The sequence below is a fragment of the Epinephelus lanceolatus genome, chromosome 22 (genome assembly GCF_041903045.1).
Source record: "Epinephelus lanceolatus isolate andai-2023 chromosome 22, ASM4190304v1, whole genome shotgun sequence".
Lineage (NCBI taxonomy): Eukaryota > Metazoa > Chordata > Actinopteri > Perciformes > Serranidae > Epinephelus > Epinephelus lanceolatus.
Genome location: NC_135755.1, coordinates 35,000,219 through 35,024,526, shown reverse-complemented (window position 1 = coordinate 35,024,526; position 24,308 = coordinate 35,000,219). Strand labels below are relative to the sequence as shown.

The window sequence follows — 24,308 nt, the reverse complement described above, 5'->3', positions numbered from 1 at the left end:
TGCAGTGTATGACACATCTCACCAGCGTGTAGGAACTTGTCAGAAAAGACACACCACAGTATTTTTCCGACATCTCCTCACTCTACTGCTCTTGTGTTTTTCTTAAAGATACAAATTACAGTATTCAAACCCTAATCCAGTTTCTTGTGGATTAGGGCTGTGTGTCATTATTCCCAACAGATCAGCCCACCAACCGCTCAGTCCTCACATTTGAGTCTGGACAGGACTGAAGCAACGAGTGAAACAAGACACCTCCACCTCCTCTGCTGACTGTGTCAAGCTCACACAGCTAAGATCCAATTCAACCGGAAACACACTGCGAGTCAAATATGAGACTGGCAGTAACGGAGCTGGCACCTTTTTTTGATGAAATAAAAGAGTGCTGATTTAAGTGCAATCTTGCATAGCTGACAGAGTCTGTACTTTATGTTTGTCTCATATTACATACACATCTTTTTTTTTTTTTTTTTTAAAAAAAAAAACAACTTCTTGATCCACTGAGTCTAAAATAGTTTACCAGATGTAGCCTATTGTACATCATTAGAGGTCTGTTGGGCCTACTTTCATTTTTGTTAAATATATCATCAATTCCATCTTAAGGAAAATATAACCAGTGTGTATCTGATCTCTGTGTGAGAAGTAATTCATAAGTTGTGTCTCCTCCTAGGTGTTTTTGGTCTTCATTATTTAATAATATACAGTAGCAGAAACATAGAAAATTTGTGATAAAAATTGTATAAATAATAAGCTTAAGAGAGTATCTTTTAAGATATTACATACAGTCTACCCCCATAAGCATCACTGTACCCCACGTTTTGGAATAATAGAAGTTTATTAATGAAGAGAAAATCGTTTATTGTAAAGACTGGATGGAGAGGGGTATCTGGTCTATTATTCATTTATTTGATAATCATGGTAACATTTTAACATATAATAAGAAATATGTTCCAAGGATACAGCAATAATTTGACAGTCAAACTAAGAGCCAGATAGCTCTCTTTTGCAATTTCACCTAAGGCTAAAGAAGTTTAAAATAATCATTGAGATTTACACATAGGCTATACTGACTTCTTACACCAAAGGTTAAATTTGCATTTTAAATATATGTACTTTTAAACTCAGACACTGAAACCTTAGAGCATCTTTTCTTCTCTTGTAACTTAACAAGGACCTTTGGGGACTTTTTTCAACATTGGCTGACTTAAAATGACCAAAATATTCTGACTCTAAATTGTAAAATAATATAAAGGTTTTAAAATATATATAAAGGACAATAAAACACAATTAATAATTTTATTTTGATAAAATTTATTTACAAAGGTTTTTGTTTTTTTTAAACTAGCCCCATCTTTATAAAAAAATGTGTGAAATGCTGTAAAATTGGAAAAGCCCTATGTCTGCATGAATATCTGTGTACCTTAGTTTGTGAATGACCACTTGTAAGTTTTATTTTGTAATTAATTTTTTATATCTTTCATTATAGTAATATTGTAACTTGTATTCAAATTTCATATGATGTGCCTTGTTGATTGTAAAGAAAAGTCCTTGGGGGAAATAAAGACCCAGTAAAGCTTGTGTTAGACAGACTCAAGCTGAGTCTAAAACCTCGGTATTTTTTATAATATGTAAATATATTATTCTTTTGTTTATTTTGTCTTCTTATTCTTATTATTACTTTTTATGTTTACTTTGTTCATGTATCTGTTTGTATTTCTGTAAATGAATTTGTGCACAATAAAGAAAGTGAAAAAAATTGTTCTCTGTTTCACTGAATTCAACTTTAAGTTGATGTTGAGATTGATACTGATTGTATTTAGCTACAATACAATGTAACAGGGACAGGAAGCTGAGGGAAGAGTCCTTCTCGTTGTTACTCAGAGATATCACACAAGCTTCAACAAGCAGCAGCTAACAGTCTTAGCAAATATTAAAAGTTAAAGCTAGCGTGCCGTGCCGCGGTGTGCTAGCTAACGCTGGCTCTCTGAGGGGACAATGAGGCTTTTATTTTGAAGGCACTGACAGGAAGTCTCAAAGGTAAATTTTAAAATTGCCAACTTTTTCCTTTGCGTGAAATTCCTCAAGTTTGTGTCTTTTGTTTGGATGTTTGAACCGACGGTGACTGGATATCAGGCGTGTTAATAACCAAAAACATAAAGCAGCCCAGACAGTATGTAAGTAAGTGCGCAGACTGAGACGAAAGAGATTTGAACGGTTGTTGAGGACATTTTTCCGCTTCTTTTGGCTGGCTGACGAAGAAGACAGAGGGAGTAAACTCCAGATGGAAAGGAAAGGAAGGGGGAAGATAACTAGGAGGAGTTGAGGAAGGAGCGGACTGTTATGTGGCAAAACTCTCGACTACCTCTGTGACAACGAGAGCAGTAGAGCTGGTTTATATTGTGGAGAAAGTGGTAAGTTACCTGTTTAACAGCTAATAACAGTTTGTGGTGACGCATTAAGATTAGATAAGATTCTGAGGTCTCCTGCTTTCAGGCACACGCTGACTAGTCTAACTGTGAGTTTAGACAGGGCCGTAGCCTGTAACAAAAAAAAAAAAAAAACTGTACTAAGGGCATGAGTCTAGGCATCCCAACCTCCACCACAACCAGGGAACAAGGTCTGTCTTTTTTTCTAACTATTTGGCATTTTGTTTGTTCATTTATGTTTGGGGCCGGATATTGTTTGAACCAGGGGCGAAAATATAGACAGTGTAGGCAGTACGGCTGCACTGGGGCCCATTGGGTGGGGGGCAGACTCCTGCAGGAGTCCATTTTTGAAAACCCGTACCCGGCCATACCCGTTAAGCTCAGTACCAGAACCAACCTTGCAGCCTTGCTATCGGTTATATGCCTTCAAATATGCAAACCCATCTCTGTAATGATTTTCTTTCTTCTCTTTCTTTTCTTCTCTTTCTTTTCTTTTGTTTTCTTGGGTAAAATAGGCAGTAGAAATCCATAACAAAATTAAATGTTTATTCTACATGAACTATACAAACTCTGAATACATTATATGTATATTTAAAACTATTGAATGACTGAATACATTCTAAATGAATAATTCCTTGTGTTCTTTGATATTTTGTCATATACAAGTATGCAGTGATGATTGTTGGATAACATATCTGTTGCCTAATGTCAAGTCTCTATTTGTTCATTTGGCAAGACAATGCGATACAGTAGCTCGTTTAGCCCGTACCTGGGCTCCAAAACTTTAAGCATGCGAATAAACCCCAGCTTTTCCACAGTATGGGCACCATATCTCTTGCAATATACATCACGACTGCATCCGTGATCGCTTTCCACCAGGCCCCTTTCTTATCATATGGCAGTGTTTCCCCCTTATTAACTAAAATTTGCACAATTCCTATCTAAAAAGGGCTACAGACACAGGTGAGCACACAGCACACTGACCGACAATTATAACCAAGCCCTGTCTATGGAGGGGAGCCTGTGTAGCGTTCAGGCGTTGTCACGTAAATAACAAATTCCACCACTTGAATAAGGATATTTTCGTAGGGAGCAACACCTCTCCCACTCGGCAGCAAGCCTCTGTTTGAGGCAAATACACACTGTTTGGAAAAAAAAATATCTATATTATCAGAGCCTTTTGATATTTTTAATCACATTTTTCAATAACTAAATTATATTTAAAATGTAGCTAAAATGTGTGGCATTTTGCACCGTGCATTATGAACACCGCACATTATCCTACCAAACATGACGACAACTCACTAAATGAAATGAAATGAAAATACTGCCAAACTGCACTGGTTTTTATGAAATGTCTGATTTTTTTTTTTTCTTAAATCAGTCATTGTTAACATTAGTGGCTATCAGATGCTTGTTTTTTTATGTCAACATTGAAGTATGCAGCCATGACATTTAAGTGCAAATTATGTCAAAATGTAATTTAAATGTGTACATATATAAAATAATAATATCTTTATAATACGTTTAATTAACTACTATTTCTAATGTCAACTAGCAAGGATAGTAACATTTAATCAAGTAGATGGCGAAATTGGCAAATCGTGTACAACCCTAGTCCACACTCTGGCTCCTGCTCCTAGGTCAAGTCCCAGTGGACTGAGCTACTGCTGCCCCAACAACATTTACTGTTCAGGTGATATCTACAGAGTCTTAATATATCTATGTATAAATTAATATATATTACTTTGTCTTCTGTGTTAAAAAAATATTGATCAGTGGTTCAATATAGGGTTGCAACAGTATAAAATTTTTCACAGTACTATAACCGTCTCAGAAAATATCGCATTATCACAGTATTACAGATTTCTTTTATAATCAGCAGTGGCATACGATAGTTAGGATGGGCCCCAGTGCACACTATTATAACGGGCCCTTGCGCAAGATTTTGTGTCGTAACGGAATATTTTGTAGTTACAGAAAATACAGATGATGGACAACATCAACATACATAATACCATTCATCACTGCAAATATGTACAGTACAGGCCAAAAGTTTGGACACACCTTCTCATTCAATGCGTTTTCTTTATTTTCATGACTATTTACATTGTAGATTCTCACTGAAGGCATCAAAACTATGAATGAACACATGTGGAGTTATGTACTTAACAAAAAAAGGTGAAATAACTGAAAACATGTTTTATATTCTAGTTTCTTCAAAATAGCCACCCTTTGCTTTGATTACTGCTTTGCACACTCTTGGCATTCTCTCGATGAGCTTCAAGAGGTAGTCACCTGAAATGGTTTTCCAACAGTCTTGAAGGAGTTCCCAGAGGTGTTTAGCACTTGTTGGCCCCTTTGCCTTCACTCTGCGGTCCAGCTCACCCCAAACCATCTCGATTGGGTTCAGGTCCGGTGACTGTGGAGGCCAGGTCATCTGCCGCAGCACTCCATCACTCTCCTTCTTGGTCAAATAGCCCTTACACAGCCTGGAGGTGTGTTTGGGGTCATTGTCCTGTTGAAAAATAAATGATCGTCCAACTAAACGCAAACCGGATGGGATGGCATGTCGCTGCAGGATGCTGTGGTAGCCATGCTGGTTCAGTGTGCCTTCAATTTTGAATAAATCCCCAACAGTGTCACCAGCAAAACACCCCCACACCATCACACCTCCTCCTCCATGCTTCACAGTGGGAACCAGGCATGTGGAATCCATCCGTTCACCTTTTCTGCGTCTCACAAAGACACGGCGGTTGGAACCAAAGATCTCAAATTTGGACTCATCAGACCAAAGCACAGATTTCCACTGGTCTAATGTCCATTCCTTGTGTTTCTTGGCCCAAACAAATCTCTTCTGCTTGTTGCCTCTCCTTAGCAGTGGTTTCCTAGCAGCTATTTGACCATGAAGGCCTGATTGGCGCAGTCTCCTTTTAACAGTTGTTCTAGAGATGGGTCTGCTGCTAGAACTCTGTGTGGCATTCATCTGGTCTCTGATCTGAGCTGCTGTTAACTTGCCATTTCTGAGGCTGGTGACTCGGATGAACTTATCCTCAGAAGCAGAGGTGACTCTTGGTCTTCCTTTCCTGGGTCGGTCCTCATGTGTGCCAGTTTCGTTGTAGCGCTTGATGGTTTTTGCGACTCCACTTGGGGACACATTTAAAGTTTTTGCAATTTTCCGGACTGACTGACCTTCATTTCTTAAAGTAATGATGGCCACTCGTTTTTCTTTAGTTAGCTGATTGGTTCTTGCCATAATATGAATTTTAACAGTTGTCCAATAGGGCTGTCGGCTGTGTATTAACCTGACTTCTGCACAACACAACTGATGGTCCCAACCCCATTGATAAAGCAAGAAATTCCACTAATTAACCCTGATAAGGCACACCTGTGAAGTGGAAACCATTTCAGGTGACTACCTCTTGAAGCTCATGGAGAGAATGCCAAGAGTGTGCAAAGCAGTAATCAGAGCAAAGGGTGGCTATTTTGAAGAAACTAGAATATAAAACATGTTTTCAGTTATTTCACCTTTTTTTGTTAAGTACATAACTCCACATGTGTTCATTCATAGTTTTGATGCCTTCAGTGAGAATCTACAATGTAAATAGTCATGAAAATAAAGAAAACGCATTGAATGAGAAGGTGTGTCCAAACTTTTGGCCTGTACTGTATATGACAAAAATACCAAATAAAATAAGAAATTAATCACTAAATGGATTTTTTAAATAGTTTATCCATAGTTCATATAGTTTATGTAAAATTAACTTTGTTATAGATTTCTACTGACTATTTCACAAAGGAAAAAAAAGAAGAAACACTGACGCAGATGGGTTTGTCTTCTTGAGGGCATTTATAGCAGATAACAGCATTTGTATTTTAACATGTGTTCTTCTTTGAACACAGGCGTATTTCTTAGGTGGCAAGTTTTATCACTCACTTTATGATCTTCCCAGATCGCTAAGAACTCCAAATTCCCAAAAATAGAGGTCATGACCTCAGCAGCTTTAACTGGCTTCAGTCCGGATTTTAGGCAGCAAGCAAACATCTTGTTTTCCCACTTGTTTTTACAACATTTTATACTCTAAGCATTGGGCAGCATGTTATATATAGAGTGCTCTGTCCCAGACACTTGTAGCTGATTTGAATCTGTATTCTGCTGTCCCCACCCGTGTAGAGATGGAGGGAGAGAAGGAGAGACAGCGGCAGCAGCGAGAAGAGAAGGAGAGTAACGAGGCAGAAGATGACAGGAGGAGTGATGATGACGCTGACAATGAGGAGGAAGAGGAAGACGATTCGGAGGGTGCTGCGCTGGTCTGGCAGGAAGGCTACGGTGAGGACAATCTGGGCCTTCCCATCATGCACTGGGAGGCGCTGAGTCTGCGCATTGCTGAGCTGGAGAAGCAGGAGGAGGAGAATAAGGAGAAAAGGGCAAAGGTCAGTGGTTGCAGTCTGGGAGAGGGTGTTGGTTAGTCCTGGGAACACTAGGGGTGGGAATCACCAGAGGCTCCATGATGCAATATTATCATGATACTTAGGTCACAATACATTATTATTGCAATTTTAAATGTGTTGCAATATGCTGAGTATTGCGATAAATTATTGTGCAATATATTGCTGTGTATTACTTTTTTCAATTGCAGTTAATCTCTCAGAGGAAAACTCGTCAACATCTTCATTATCGAATAAGATAATATATTTTCAGTCCGTTCATCTCACCTCAGTCATTTCTTGCAGCAAAATGTATGCAGTGGACAGAAAAAGCAGTTGGTTACATTATTCTAGTAGGCTACCAAAAGTTTAATTTGTATTTGTAATATTAATAATTTACATAATAAAAAAAAAAGCGATACTTTTGTGACGATACAATATTACCAGACAAAAATATTGTGATACTATGCTGTATTGAGTTTTTCCCCACCTCTAGGGAACACTCACTTCTATCAACTCAGTTAAGTACTTTGAGTGTTCTTGGTGGAGAACATGGGTGTGTTCCAGAAAGCAGATGTAGTGAAAACTCTCCCTGTCACCCTGAGTTGAGGGAAACTCTGAGTTTTTAGTTCCAGAGACAGTGGTCACTGTAACCCTGGGTCAGTTACTGTAGTAACACACTCTGTAAATCTCACATGCTATACTGGAAGATTTTCTTTGGTGGTGTGAGCAATTGTGTGCAGCCACAATCTGTGTGTATTCAGCAGCTGAAGATATCAGCTCTTTACGCAGTCAGCTCCTGGGCTGATCCTAGCGATGCATTCTGCCAGAGAAGTAGAGATCAGCAGGCGCGGTTCAGCAGTGGGATTTTTATGAGATCATACAGTTCAGAAGAGAAATGATAATGTAGCAGTCTTGAGTACAAAATAATTACTGACTATGGTACAACTGCACCTGAGAAAAAAACTAAAAAAATATTCCTCAAAATTAAATTCTGATCTTTAGCATATATCTCATTATTAATACTTTAAGAGTGAATGAACATTTATAGGGGATGAATTGATATAATAAGACAAATCAACGACACATAAAAATATAAACAACCAGTAGGTGGAGAGAGAGGTGGAGATGGTGTTGATATAGATGTTAATTTGTATTTGATGCAAGGTTTATTGTGTTTTTAGGCACTACATCTACACTGACCAAAAAAAGGTAATTTCACTACAATAAGACATCTCTAATGTCAATTCCGTGAATTTGGCAGTACATCCAACCAGCTTCACAACCACACAAGATGGTTACAGTGATGAACTGTTATCAAGTCAAGACCCTGGTGAGGATGATGAACATGCATATGAGTTTCCCTGAGACAGTTTCTGATCATTTAGGTAGAAATTCTTCGGTTGTGCAAACCAATTTTTGCATCAGTTGTTCAGGTGGCTGGTCCTGAGCTGGTCTGTGGTTGTGAGGCTGGTTGGATGTACTGCCAGATTAACAGAAACAACATTGTAGACAGCTTATGGTAGTGAAATGAACGTTCAGTTATCAAACAATACTTTAGCAACCCTCCTGCAGTAACTCTGAGGACCCCCTTAGGGTCATGGACCCCCTGTTGAAGGCCCAATGGTGTATAGTTTACAAGACAGAGTGTTACACATCACCAAAACCTGAATTTATTAATGATAGTTTCAAAAACTTACACATAACATATTCTACAGGTGATCTGTTGAATGCCATTAAAAAACAGCTTTGTTTGTTTCTGTCATTTTGTGATTAAATGTTAACCTGATGAACTGTCAAGCTAATGTGGGTGTAAAGAGAGATGAATTGTCACAGACAGCTGAGCTGAGATATTTCAAGTTCACCAGTGCTGCACATTGAGTCACTGTAGTGGAGAGTTGTGTAAAGTGTCATTTCTGGTGTTGTTGGTATGTTTCCATTTGTTGTAGAGCTGATCAATCAATCAGACAGACAGTAATAATAGCTTACAACAACTTTAATTTAAGTAATAATATTATAATAATAATTATGGCTATTGTGGTACAATATGTTCTAAGTATATATTAATGTATGATAGTATATGTATGTGACAATCATATGTGTATAATAACAGTAGAAGTATGACTGATAATAACAGCAGCAGTAGGAGGCATCAGGCAGGACCACGGCAGTGGCACAACCACACACGTCACACTATCCAGGCACCGCTGCAATATGAGTTAACCTGCGAGACAGTGGAGCACAAAGGCTCCGGAGAAGAAGCCGAGTTAGTGACATGCAGTAATAGGACATGATTCTTATTAACTCACCCGCCATCAAAAATATAGTTTATTATGAATGTAGTGTTAGTGACTAAGGATTCCTCCAGATTACTTCTCTCAGATTTAGTGGCTATAGTTAATATTAAAATGCTTTGTGAAATACTTTTAGACCGAAAAAAAATCCATTCTAGTCAGGACTGACACACTTTTAAAGGAGTTTCTCCTACTTTTAGTCTACTTTTAGGATGTTTTGTGAATGGGGTCCCTGGAAAACAAATCCTAAAAAGATATTTTTCAAAAAAATTGAGAAGAAACTAATCAGAGGTCACGTTTATAACAATTCTGGATTATCTACCTCATTCCTGAGGGCACTACTGTAGAAAGTGGTTTTGAGTATAACTTCAAGTGAGATAGTAGAAGTAATTAGTCCTACTGACTTCTTGTGGTTAGCCTCAGTGGCTAATTGCCAATGGATGTTCCTTTTGAAATGAATTCGCCTTCAATTTAGCAATTATTTTAACATATACTTAACTAACAGCAACCCTCAGGAGCTCTGGTACCTGTTGAACTGTCCATGTCTGTAACGTTACTATCTAGGCTGACCAAACGTCCTCATTTGCCCGGACATGTCCACTTTTCACGTCCTGTCCAGGGCATCCGGGGGGTGTTTATAAATTGATGATAATGTCCGGTTTTCCTGTGTGTGTGTGTGTGTGTGTGTGTGTGTGTGTGTTAGAGTGCGGCACGGGCCGCATATTTCTGTCCGAACCCGACAGTCATTCTGTTTTGTTATGTCCGAAACCAAACCGAGCCTGACGTTATTTAATGACTAAGCACTGAGTTTGTGTCACACAGTTGTTATGGTTACAAGCTATTTAACAGGCCGGTGGTGCGCCGTGGGTGCTACACGGAGAGGGAGACCTCCGTGTTTGAGACAGGAGCGGGTGGCGGGAGGTCCGAGGCTTCCAGCAAGGGTAGAGGGAGAAATATAACAAAATAAGATAAAATAGGAAAAACCTGTCTCCCTCTTTTATTTAATTTTCAGCGTTTAATCAAGGCGGAGGCGGGCAGCGGGAGGTCTGAGACATTTTCACTGAAAGCTGACCGAATCCGACCCGAGCCCAAATACAATTTGTACATTTTCCCGTCGGGACCCATCGGACTCGGATCGGGTAGCCACACTCTAGTGTGTGTGTGTGTGTGTCCTATCTATAGGAGCTATCTGAATTTCTGTCTTTGAGAGATATTATTTTGTAATTTAACTGAATATTCTATCCATACATATAAACTTTAAATATATTAAAATTATAAGGCGTCTTTGAGTAAACTGCGAGTATCATTTAAGTAGGCTATCTCGTGGCCGGGCCGAGTGTCCTCTTTTTTGGAAATCAAAATATGGTCACCCTTTTACTATCAGACTAAGGGTGCCTTCAGACCTAGAGTCCGCTTGCTTTGGTCTGAATCAGGAACTAATTTTGTTACAACATTGCATAATTGCCTAGAGTTGGTTCGTGTTCTCACGGCAGCATTTACAAGCGGACCAGATAAAATGCTTGTGCAAGAAAGCTGCTTTTGATTAGTCAGAATTTCCATGCGGAAAAAATCCAGGAAGTAAACAAAACGTTGAAGAAGAGTACACCTGCAACATAAATGCAAACCTTTCTAATGTCTCAAAGGAAGGATAACTACCCACGCTGATTTTAGTGCTGGTCATGGGGTACTATATTGCTTACACTGTTCATGGCAAACTATACAGGCTGAAAACAAGGCGCAGTTCCTACTAGAAAACAGTGTTTTGATGCATTGGATGTGCCGAATGTGCATATTAAGGCAGTGCAGGAGGAGGTGCACGTTAATAATCCTCTTGGACTGTAACATGCTTGTGATTGTTTAAGCCAAACAATGCGTAATGCCACTGCAGTTGGTTCGGATCGAGATTGGAACACGTTCTCACCACAAACGAACCGCACCAGAGTTCGGTTGGAACAGGACTGAGACCATTTCTTCAAGTAGGCCCGGTCCAGTTGTCTTTGTTGCGCACCCGAGTGCGATTGCTGCGTTCACACCTGTCCAGACAAACCGCACTTAGGGGGCAATCGAACTTGAGTTTGACAACAAGGCGGGTGTTAAAGCACCCCAAGCTAAATGTATTACTTCAACAACAGTGCATTGAACATGCAGTCTGAACAAAAAAAGGATTGTTCTTGTAACTAGCAGTATAGTTTCCATCGCCTACTGAGAGAGGAATATGTTGCCACCTGAACTGCACAAGGTTGCAGCAGCATATTGGTTTTAAGGTATACTGCAATATTAAAATTGACGGGTATCATATCGTGTACATTTGCTTATCTACAATATTGAAAAACAATGCAACTAGACGGAGAATCTCAACCTCATTTTAGTTATTTCAATTATTATTTCTATATATATGTTCAATAAAAAATAACCCCTCTGGTTTCATTCTGTTAAGTGTAATTTTGACTTATAGTAATAACTCTATAACACTGTGAAACTGAGATATTTTTTGAGACAGTTATAGAACCATGAAAATCTCATACCATTGCAACCCTAGTAGGCTACTGTATAACGTTAATACCTCATAGTCCTGTGTAAAAAATAAAAAGCAGTATCCCTTACTGAATCAATAAGAGAAAGATTTGTCCCATATTTTACCTAATGTATAGACAGTGTTTTCACATGCTTGGAATGACAGAGGAAATAATAAAACCAAAGAATTTTGAGAGCAGAGAAGTATTAATTAATTCTCATCTTGCAGAAGAGAATGACATCTACAATGACAAATCTGTGACTCAACATCAGTATGTTGTCCCTGTCTCTCCCTGTGTGACTGCATTCTCAACCTACATTGAAAACAAACTCAGCAGCACCTTGAATTATGGGTTTAGTCATCTAGGCTGAGAATGTGTTGCTGATTTACTGTACTCACTGTACATCGTATGAAATACATGTCTAATGTTATTTATTTTACTACTATTATATGTCACTGGCATACACTGAGGTCTGCTGCTAAATTCAGCATTATGTTTCACTCAGCAAAACTCACATTTAATAAATCAGCAGTGATAAAAATGTGTAAACTGCATCCTTGAGACAGACAACGAGATGTCTGTCCAAAGATGAGCAGAGACGAGCAGAGCATTAGCTGGTAAACATCATGTCATTCATGGAGTTGAAATTAATACAGAATTATGTTAAATGTTGGCTGAATGTGTTGACGTCTGTTTATGATGATGAGATGTTGACCATAAACCAGCTCAGCTCTATTAAATTCATCAATATGCTAACCTAGCAAGGTAAGCTAATCGCTAACACAATTGGTTAAAAAGATAAACAAAAAATGCTTTGAGGCTGTCAGAGATGACACAGGTATGATCACATCCTCTCTAGAAAAGAGGATTAGCATAGCGTTAGCACTGGAAAACACTGGTTCTGGTTCAGTGCTGGAAGTTGCATGTAACATGGGGTCTAGGTATAAGGTGGATAAGACCCTGTATTTCAACATCATCATCAACCATTGTTTATTCGGAGAAAATTGACTGAGCACGAATACAAATTAGTGTTGTCATGGTACCAAAATTGGGACCCACGGTACGATACCAGTGAAAGTATCACGGTTCTGAGTAGTATCACAATACCACAGCAAAAATTAGGCAGATGTGCCTTTTGTCATTTATAAAAAGATAAATCACTTTTCTATAATACATCAATGATATTTCAGTGGAATAAATTACTTAATGACTTATTCATACTTCAAAAACAGCATCAATAAGTGATTAACATAGGGGAGATCAAAATAAAATAAAAAAATAAAATAAAAATCTACTAGCCACCCTCCTCCTCTGATAAGTATAGAACAGTCCTTTCAATGCAGTGAGGTTTGTGGACCATTACCTGCCACAAAGAGGGAAATGTCAACGGCTCGTTTCTCCTCTGACACGCCACATACCTGTGTGCCGCCACAGCTCGGCTGTTCAGGTACTTCTGGGCAGTCATGATACCAACGAAGAGGAAATTATTGTACCTGGAGCTGGGCTTCTCGGTCACCGGTAAACCGTTATCTTGCGGTGGCCATAGTGCTCCGCCGTATTCCTGTCTGTGACCCCCGTTCAACCCACAACCGGCAGGATTCGCCTTTCGTTTCTGCTAGGGATGCACCGAATATTCGGTAACCGAATATATTCGGCCGAATATTGCAAAAAAACACACATTCGGTATTCAGTGGAATAAGTTAAAAGGAATGCCGAATAATAGCGGCGTTTTGATAACGCAATTAAACGGCGTGCCGTGACGGGCGGAATAAAATGTCGGTAGTGTGGCGATCTGTCCGTCACGGCACTTGCATTTGTGACTAAAAATAGTTTTGAGCGAGCAAAATAGGCTTAAATCATTCAGCACGCTGTGCGAGCAGCCTACAGATTTCAACCAGCAGCAGAAACGAAAGGCGAATCCCACCGATTGTGGGTTGAACGGGGGTCACAGACACAGACAGTAACGTTAATGTATTCCTGTCAAATACGGCGGCCATCGGTTTACCGGGCGACGGAGAAGTCGGTTCCAATAATATCCTCTTCTTGGTGTCATGACTGCCCAGAAGTACCTGAACAGCCGAGCCAGCTGAACACAGGTTTGTGATGTGTCAGAGGAGAAACGAGCCTTTCACATTTCTCTCTTTCTGGCAGTAACGGTCCACAAACCTCACCGCATTTTAGGGACTGTTCATTACTTATGAAGGGACTGTCAGGGGAGGAGGGTGGCTGGTTGATTTTTATTTTATTTATTTATTTTATTTTGATCCCCCTTATGTTAATCACTTATTGATGCTGTTTTTGAAGTATGAATAAGTCAATAAGTAATTTATTCCATTGAAATATCATTGATGTATTATAGAAAAGTGATTTATCTTTTCATAAATGACAAAAGGCACATCTGCCTCATTTTTGCTGTGGTATCGTGATACTACTCAGAACCATGATATTTTCTTTGGTATCGCACAGTGGGTCCCAATTTTGGTACCGTGACAACACTAATCTGGAGGGGGTTCATCTGCAAAAACTAATGAAAAACTAAACAATGATATTCGGTATTCGGTACTCGGTATTCGGCCAAGCGTTTAATAATATTCGGCTTCGGCTTCGGCCACAAATTTTCATTTCGGTGCATCCCTAGTTTCTGCTGCTGGTTGAAATCTATATTCGCACAGCGTGCTCCTGAATGATTTCTTTTGCTCGCACAAAACTATTTTTAGTCGCAAATGCGAGTAAAATGCTTGCACCGTAGAGCTCTGTTAACTTATTTAACCCGTAAATACAGTGGAAAACAAATCAGTGTAACATATAAACAAATCTAGCCTACAAGTAAAACTAAATAAATAATAACTTTCACTGCTTAAAGATACTCAATAGCTCAGCTAATACCTGAAATGTCACTGGAAAACAAACCACTGCAGCAACATATTGAGTGCCAGATGGCCAGCGCATGCCATTATTGGACGGCGCATGGACACTCACCCTCTTGCAAGTGGACTTTGAACTTATCCCACAGTAGTGGTACCGTGAGGTACCGTAGTACTACGGTACTCCAACATTATGGTATCATATGTACTGTGGTGTTTGAGTACTGCAGTCTACCGTTGTTGCCAGTAGACCGTGCAACACTAATACAAATATGTAATTGCAATGAAGTGATGAAAAACAAAAGTCCATAAATACAAAATAAGTAGCAGCAGTGTCTATCAAGTATTATAAATAGCAATAAAAAAACAATAAAAAAAAAAGTTAAATAATTAAGAATGGAGTCTGCCATAAAGGACAGATACATAACAACAACAAAAACCACAATAAAAAACAGCAATATGTAGAAAATCATGTTTGTCAATTACCAAAGCAGGAACACTGTAAAACAACCATATCATCTAGCATACGCTTTAAATATCAAAGCCTTAAAAAAACCTTAAACCTTAATGAATCTAAACCTTATCATGACCCAGGTAATCATAAAGCACAGTATCGCCATCCTGTCCGCCTGTCTCCTTACCATAAAGTTCTACTAACCTCAGCTAACCTCAGTCAACAGACTATTACAGTACAGTCATTCTCAAGTAATCACAAAAATGAAAAAAGAAAAGGATATATAAACTGTATATATATTTATAAATCCTGTTGTGCTGCCTCTGTAACTCCTGCCCCTTGTGGTCTTCAGAGCGGAGTTTCTCTGGAGCGAGGCAGGGCTCCACTGAGCTGGATGGAGGAGAGAGGGAGGAGAGCAGAGAGCTGGGAGGACGGAGACGACGCCTGCAACAGCCATGTGCTGGCACTCACCTCTCGGTACACTCACACACACACCTCACAAGACTCATGACCTATTACTCATGAACATGGTGTCATTCTGGTGTGTATCATCTCTTAACACATCTAATGCAGCACTTCTTAACAAAACTATTACAGCTTTAGTAATAACACATAGGCTTATTAAAAAAAATTATTGCACACATATGAGACTGTTAGCATTAAAATCAAACAGGTGTTGTGGTGCTTCGGCTCCAGTGTTGAGAGGCTGTTATAATTTTGACAAACCACCAGGTGTCACTGTGTTCAAAGCCCTGGAATCTTTATTTGACACTTTCCCTCTGAGATGATGTTCAGTAATTGTGACTCAGTAGCTGTGAATTTTCCGACAGCACACATCATTCAGTGAATCAGACATGAGGTCAGACATGAGGTCTGTTTGACTGTTGTATATCCTCCAGCCTGCAGACGCAGATGAATCTTCAGCTCTGCTTCATCAACAACAGTGAAAGTGAGGAAGAGGAGGATGACAAGGAGAAGGAGAGCAGCAACACACGGGTAACAGCCCCTTACACAAGTCCCTGACAACACGATACAGCAGTTTGTATTAAGCCCAGTTCAGACCAAAGATTCAGGATTAGACGAGTTCAAACAGGCAACAGGTTGCAATGCACCATTCTGCAACGTTCTAAAAACCTGCCATTTCACACCAGTGCAGCTAGATGAGACAGTGTATCATCTCTATGAATAGGAGACATAAGTACATACAGAGAGCATTGTTCACTGTTCAAATAGGTGACTTGCTATACGTTCTAAAACCAGCCACCGGCGATTTGACCAACTTGTGGACTGGTGCAGAGCAAAAAATCTCTGCATCAATGTGGGGAAGGCTAAGGAGGTGGTTGTGGACTTTAGGAGGAGAGGCCACACCCCCGCTCCCCTCTTCATTGGAGGAGCAGCTGTGGAGATGGTGTCCACCTTCAAATACCTGGGCCTGCACATCTCCAATGACCTCACGTGGGCCACCAACACAGCCAACATCATAAAGAAGGCCCACCAGTGCCTGTACTTTTTGAGGAGGACTTGACCTTCTTTTACAGGTGTGTGGTGGAGAGCACACTGACACCCTGCACCACTGTTTGGTATGGAAATTTCTCTGCGGATGGCAGGAAGGTGCTGTAACGAGTGGTTAAATCTGCTCAAAAAATAACCAACAGCAGCCTCCCTTCCTTGGAGGACATTTATGTCAGCAGGTGCACAAACAGAACGTCTGTATGAAGGACCCCACCCACCCGACACACAAACTGTTCACCCCCCTCCCCTAAAGCCTAGTGCACATCACATGATTTTTTTTCCCTGATTTTGTGTCGCGGAGACTATGGTAATCTTTTGAGTGTTCATACCTGGCGACGTGTTTCTGTCAGCGGGAGTCTCACCAACTGCGTTACGACCTGTGTGTGCACACCACAAGATTTCTCCACCAAGCCCTCGCCGACAGAGCCCCAGATAATGCAGTGACCTCACCAAACTTGGAGATGACACATCATAAAGGCATGGATATTCTTAATTTTCCTGGGTCCAAGCGCAACGCGCTCCCCGTGATCCTGTGGACACTGCCATTGTTGTTGTTGCTTGCCAGCTTGTCAGTGTTACCACATCTTGGGAGAAAAAGCAAACAGGGCTATGGAAACAAGCCCAAAAGAAGCAACTATCATGCGTTTAAATAACTTATTAGACGGATATATATATAGAGAAAGGTGACATTTAGAGAGCAAGCCCAAATAAGCAACTCAGCTTTAGAAACAAGCCCAAGGTCGCAGCTAATAAGCAGACCTGGCAAGTGGCAACCCTGTGGCTTGTCCTCCTCACATTTCTTCCGTCCTTCTGCGTGCTGACGCATCCTGCCTCTCATTGGCTGATGGTCTTTGTCAGTCGTGTCAGTCTTCTCCAGTTTTCTAGCATGCCAGATATCCAGTCCCAGTCACAGACAAGGGGGCAACTTGCTCATAGGCTTGTTCACACATGAGGACTCGTTGTGGCAGACTATCTGCCGACTCACCTCCGACCCAAGGTGGCTCTCAAGATCCTCTGCATCGTCAAATTCACGGTGAAAATGTAATATGTAATATACGTAATATGTAATGTGAACTAGGCTTAAGGCAGGAGGCTGCCCAGCCTCAAAGCCAGAACAACGAGGCTAAAGTACAGCTTCTTCCCAGAGGTTGTGAGGCTTATGAAGGCTTGAAGTCTCATCTCTGCACTTTGTACTGCTGTGACTGCATGCTGCTGTTGATGCACTATTATGCACTTTAACATGCTGCTTGTTTTTTTAATCATGTGTTTTATTTATTATAGGCTTTTAGGTTACTTAATTATTTTTAAAGGTCTATCTTAAAATGTTATTTATTCTGTGTGCCGCTGGACCTGGGAAACAGATTTCGTTCCCTCAGGTTTTTTACCATGTTTGAATGACAGCAAACTGAAGCTTGAAGCTTGAACCAACTGAGTTGTAGGTGACAGCCCGCTTGAGTTGAGCGCAGACCGACCATCCCCGCCCCCCCAACGTTCTAAAACAGTTTCATCTCAGCGTGAACCATTGGAATGAACTGGGCTTTTGTGAGCAGAAACTGTGGTGTAGTTGGATGATTGCAACAGCAAACAGTACAAGGACGTGAAAGGGATAATTAATATCTTTTTAAGTGGGGTTTTATGAGGTACTTATCTTTAGTCAGTGTATAATGTACAGTACATGTCAGTCAGCATTCCCCCAGTTTGGAGAAGCAGGCAGGAGTACTGACACGGAAGCTAAGCATTGTACTGCTGTGGATGGTGTCAGCAACAAAACATATTTTGGTCATCTAAAAGGAATCAGTATCAGTTCAAGCATACGCTGTATTATGATATTTTCACGGCTTTACCTTGAAGCTGCAAGTGTCTTCCGTATTCCCCATCTATGCTCTCATCAAAGCCACCAGACACCATTGAGGATCAACAGTAATTTAAGCTCACCGAACACAGGAGCTGCTGGTCTGCCTCTTCAATCAGTCAGATAGTTAGTGTTATTGTGTGACTTTGGTGAATCTGAACTAGCCACTAAAAACGCCAAAGTCACACAAAAACTCAAACTAATGAACTGATCAAGGCAGCGGTAGACCAGGCTTTCAAGAGAGAAAAATAACAGCTTCACTTCCCTGTCATAAATCGCTATCTGGGGGTAAGGAAAGCAAAGAAAATATTCTAAAGATAATGTACACCTGAACTGATTGATTTTTTTTAAGTGGCTAAAATACATTTTGTTGCTGGTCCCTCCACAGCAGTGCAATGCTGAGCTTCCTTAAACTCCAACCTGCTTCTCCAAACTGGAGGTGTGCTGAGTTACATCTACTGTAGGTACCAAACTCACTGTGGATCAGTACCTTATACAAGCCAACTTCAAAACATCTGAACTATCTCTTTAAGAAGAGTACGAGAAATATCAACAGAGCCACACCTTACTCTTGTTATTTCATGTGTATCTTCTTCATGTTCTTCCCACTCTGTTGTCTGTCCCCGCTGAGAAAGAGAGGGACTGTTCAGGTCCTTAAGAATCCTCAGCCTCCTGCCAAGCCAGAGAAACCAAAATCCAGAGGCTTCAGGAACACTCTGAGGAACCTACGAGACCGACTGAGAACAGACCACAAAACACTGGTGAGAGCTAAATTTCTCATTCAGCCATTTTTCTCTTTTAATCCCAAATACAGTTTATTACAGCTCCTCTCTCCTCCTTCTCCCTTTGTCCTCTCCTATTGTCTTCCTCTCTCCTCCTTCTCCCATCTCCTTTCGTCCTCCTTGTCTCCTCTCCTCCTCTCTTCTCCTCTCCTGTCAGGCTGCAGCTCGTAGTGATCCTGTAGTCCAGAGAAGACATGTGGAGCGCAGCGATTTACAGAACTTCAGTATTAAGGATCTGAAGGCTCTTTGTACGTCTCTCAGCCAGACCATCCAAGGTACTCCTCACCCACACAGCAAGTACACAGTCCTCACTAACCCTAACCCTGAAGTGGTTGCACAGGTTTCCCTATTTTTTTCATTTAGGTCCACCAGAAATTTTTCACATTTTAAGCATTGTGCAACAGTCCACAGAAGTCATGGTTTGTGCGAGTTCAGTACAGCAGGGGACAAACCAAATGCATAAGAATCTGTTTATTTTCATTTATTTTGAACAGACAGTACTGTTAGTGTCAAGGAAAGACACAATCCTCCTGCTGTGGACTGAGACCATTTTTCAAAATATGTTTATTGATTTTTAATGGAAAAATAATACACGTAACATTATACAGAATGTTCATATAAAACAACTCAGTTGAGCTCCGCTCAGAAATGCAAAGATCTGTGAAGGGAAGAGACTCAGGCATTACACACTAAAACTAATACAAAGAGTGGCTGCACTCTAGACCCTACTAATCCTAATGTAAGAAAAAATATTTCTCAGACATACACCTCTGAAGTGCTGCTGTTAATTTAGATCTGCAGTTTGAACTTCTGATTTTACGTTTGTCCCCATCAGACCTGAGCTCAGACCTGGTGAGTCGCCTGCAGGTCCGAGACCAGCTGAGGACGGAGCAGGACGCCATGCTGCTGGAGGTCCAGGATCTGACATCGCTGTGAACCTGCTGATGGCTCCTGACTGGAGTTCCCCTGCCGAGCAGTCAGGAGCGGTTAATATTACACAAACATTTGAACAAGTGTTACAGCCTGTGAACATTGTTGGGAATCAGACAGTGCCACAGTGGTCTCCACAAACATCTCAGTCAGCCCCTCTTGCTGTTGGTCTGACCAGCCAATCACTGTGAAGAGTGTCACTCCCTGAAAGGACCAGGACATTCAGATGCCTAGTATTTTTTTATTGTTGTTGTTATTGTCTGTGTTGTATATTTATGAGGGAAATTTTGTCTCACTTAAGGACGGTGTCCACCAGCAGTGGCTTAAAACTTACATGTGACAGGACCAGCTTTGTCCAGCAGGTGTGGTCACAATGTCAGAGCGGTAGGGTACGGTTAGTAGCTGAAACTGATTTGGACACAACATCCAGACAGTGGATGGTGGCCTCAAAGGAACACACTTACATTTTTGGGGAAATATGCTTTTTGGCTATCTTACACTGAGTCACATTATGAGGTCAGCACTGGTTTCTTCTCCTCTAGTCCACAGCAGATTAAGGACTGGGTCATGTTAAACCCAGTCTAGCAGTCAGACTGGAAGCAAGGGGGAAACACTTGTCCTTACAGTGGATAGCTCCCACCTTAACACACCATCATAAAAGCGTTTTTGCACATGAAAATGCATCTGTACAGCATGCAGAGTCACTCAGCCAATCTTGAAGATATGATGAAAGGATGGTGAGTTTAAGATTTGATCGTATATCCCCTTTCCACCAAAGCAAACCTTGTTCTGGTTCTGGGCTCGTGCTAGTACTGGTCGCCGTTGGATCAAGTTTTAAACCTTCTATGAACCAGTGTTGCCAACGTAGCGACTTTGTCGCTATATTTAGCGACTTTTCAGACCCCTCTAGCGACTCTTTTTCAAAAAAGCAACTAGCGACAAATCTAGCGACTTTTTCTGATGTTATTGAAGACTTCTGGAGACTGTTGTGAGAGCATGTATCATTCTTATTCTTCTCAACGGGCAGCGGATGCTGCCGTGGGCTCCTCTCTCGCCCCAAAGCACTCACAGACGGCCCAGTCCTCCCTCCCAGCTGCAGTCAGAGCAGGAGATGTTAACCCCTCCACGTCCAGACTGCAAGTGAATCGCGCATGCGTGGAACCGCCGCTGGCTGATCCCTACCTGGTTTACAGTCAGGGCAGGATGTAAATGTAAAATTTTCTTTATCTAATATAAATCACTGAAAGAAGGTTCATTTGTTGTTCTAAACATATTCAGGGTGTTTTTTTACTCAGTTTCTGTCTCTTCCACGACGTTATTCCTCTCTCCTACAGCAGCCATTACAATTACATGCATATGGACAATTATGCAAATTAGGCGATGACATTATTTGGTGACTTCTAGTGACTTTTAGGACAGCCAGTAGCTACTTTTCTTACTGAGGAGTTGGCAACAGTGCTATGAACCGCTCTGCTGCAAGCAACTTTATTAGCGGGCTACTGAGCAGTATCATCACATAAATGAATATGGTGTATACGTTTTCGCTTTCCCAGTAACACCAGCACCAACTTCAATCACAACAACAATGGTGGGTTACATAGTCTCATTACAAGTGTTGCTTTTGGCTTTGCGAGCCTACATTGGCAAATGCGGTATCTACGATGTAGATAGCAGACAACTTTATAAGCAACAGCAAAAACAACAATGCTTTAAAGCTTCCACTTATACAGTGTTATCCTTTGTGAAACCAGATGTTAATATTGTTGGTGAGCCAGTGGCAATTTCAGAAAGTAATGTGCTAAAGTTTGCTTTTGTTGATAAGGTTAGTGCCATCTAGTGTAAAGATTTATAAAAACATGAAGGACGCATGGAAGTATGTGGACAGTAAAAGTTTAAAATGAACGCATCGATTTTTGAGGGAATATAAATGAGCCTTTAGAGACTAGACAGTGGCTCCAAACTGGCCTTCGAACTGCCTTGGTGGAAAAGGGGTAATAATAATATTTTTATTTGTTTACATAGCCACTTTTTCTTGTTCTTGTCACTCACCTTAAACCATCAGGGTTTTGTTGTTTCAGTGACCTCAGCCTGTGCTCATATGTCACATCATTCACTACATGATGTGGACAAGAAATATGGAGAAATGATCTTGCAACTCCCTCAGACAGTCATTAATTTTGCATGGACAATAACCTTTATGAAGAAAGAACATCCCATAAGTTTTGCTTTGGTTAAGGGGAAAGAATTGCTCATTTCAGGTTTTGGTGGCAAACCAGCATATTTCCCCAAACATCTGAATATTCATTGAAAGGATTCATCCAGTGTTAATGGAAGTTTTTTCCAGATTTTCCAGATCAGTCTCTCTCCCTTAAAGGCACCCTGTGGTGTCTTTGACCACTAGTAGCACTATGGAGCAATGTTTTGGTCAGCAGGTCCCCATGACAGTTTGATGTTATTCCATTGATTTCAGCCTGTACAAAAACATTAGGACAATAGCTTAAAAGCAGAAAGTGGAATAGCATCAACATTACAACAGAGATACCAATCTGTAAAATGAGGGTTATCTTTTTTCATCTCTGGAGCTATGCTTTAATACATTGTGTTTAGCATCTTTTCTAAAGGCTTGCAACTGCAATATAAAAGGGACTCCTGTTAAGAAGCTGCTTATAATTGCCAACTGAACAATCTGTTGTTTTCTACTTTGTCTCAAGTGTAGTTATCTCCTCTGATAAGAGAGAAAATGTCTTCTGTTATTCATGTGTATCTTTGGCCCTGTTTATACCTGGTATTAACACGTCTTAGCTGATCTGATCTCAAGTGGACAGCGCTAAATACAAATGTGAACAACCAGCAGGACACATTGTGATTCCATCACTCAAACCACTTGCTGAGATGGTCTGGGACGCATTTAACCACATTTTTTGTATTGGAAATGCTGATGTGTCCTATTGCATCTCCAACAGGTGCCCTTTTTACACAGCAATCACGCTATACGGCCAAAGTCCCTTCTTTTATGCCTCCTTTGCATTTTCACGCAGAAGCAAACAATGGCAGAATCATTCCGCTCCAGTATGTGCTTTTAGACAGCATGGCAGTATCGCGGAATCAAAAGAGGCATGGCGGGAATGCCATGTAAGGGCCCAAACACACCAAACAAATGTGGAAGAACTAGCGTGTCTTGGCCAAAAAGTTGCTCATGAACACACCAAACGTAAGGCCAACAAGCACATATGTTCTGCAACTGCATGAGAGGACATACCCCTCCACACCAGCAGACGGCAGTAGTCTGTAATCATCGTTCAAAATGGAAACTGGAATACCGTCCTGACGCTAGTTAGCCAGTTAGCACTTTAACAACACAATCCAATATTGAAAGAACAGCATATTTACTGTGTGCCAGTGAACAATAACACAAGCCATCAGGAAACATTTCTGCTAAAGAGCTCAATGGCTAAAGACAAATAATCTTATCTTATAATAAGTCTGTTTTGACTTTACTCCCTCTTGACTTTAGCTCTTTGTTTACAATTCTCACGACGGGCTCTGCTATGCCAATGCTGAATCAGCAAGAAAAAAGGTTAGCTAGCGCCAGCAAGGGCCAACAGTGCTGGACACACCACACTGACGAGGGCAGTAAGGGTAAGGAGCTCCTGGACCTCAATTTTTTCCCCAATTTGCAGACACTTTTGGCCACTGATCTTCTTCTTTAAGGGAGCTGCTAACTGCTATCAGCTACTTTTTAATCTCCTGCCTTGGGTCACACGCACAACACATCATTAAAATGTCATACCTGTACCACCCATGATCCCGTCCTGTTTATACAGACATTGTTTTGGCTCTGTTACCACCACCGATGCTGCCTTAGTTGGACGAAGTGTTGCGTGACCATCTTATGGTCTTGCCCTAGGGAAGGAGACATGTTGGATTGTGCTGACAGCTATTTCTCCAACTGTACCATCACAACCGCTAATGCTAGCAAGAGTGTGGACATTTTAACTGGTTTGACCTTCGAGTGTAAGTGACGTAGGCAGTAACACATTCTGAGCACAAGTGGTCAGCTAGATACATCATAGACAAAGGTGTGAGAGGGCTGTGTCTTGGCTGTCCACTTGTGTTTCGATCACAGGAACTTTTTTAATACCAGGTGTAAACAGGCCCTTTATTTGTAAGCCATTTAGGTGGAGTTAGTAAAGAACTAAATATGATCTTACATACAAAAAAATGAACACATTTTTATTTTCTTCACCAAAATG

General features: G+C 40.7%; 1 protein-coding gene across 1 annotated transcript; it reads left to right on the top strand.

Moving 5' to 3' along the window:
* Window positions 1–2,269: 2,269 nt before the first annotated feature.
* Window positions 2,270–22,481, top strand: LOC117272866 (schwannomin-interacting protein 1). The gene is made up of 7 exons (XM_033651988.2): window positions 2,270–2,408; window positions 6,598–6,857; window positions 15,332–15,456; window positions 15,879–15,975; window positions 18,979–19,104; window positions 19,283–19,400; window positions 19,961–22,481. Exons 2-7 carry the CDS (start codon window positions 6,600–6,602, stop codon window positions 20,059–20,061), a joined length of 825 nt encoding a protein of 274 aa, XP_033507879.1. The 5' UTR covers window positions 2,270–2,408; window positions 6,598–6,599; the 3' UTR covers window positions 20,062–22,481.
* Window positions 22,482–24,308: the final 1,827 nt, after the last annotated feature.

Coding starts and splice junctions, on each gene's coding strand:
- LOC117272866 (XM_033651988.2), top strand. CDS start 6,600: ATGGAGGGAGAGAAGGAGAGACAGCGGCAGCAGCGAGAAGAGAAGGAG. Junction 15,976..18,978: donor AGGAGAGCAGCAACACACGG/GTAACAGCCCCT, acceptor CCGCTGAGAAAG/AGAGGGACTGTTCAGGTCCT. Junction 19,105..19,282: donor GAACAGACCACAAAACACTG/GTGAGAGCTAAA, acceptor CTCTCCTGTCAG/GCTGCAGCTCGTAGTGATCC.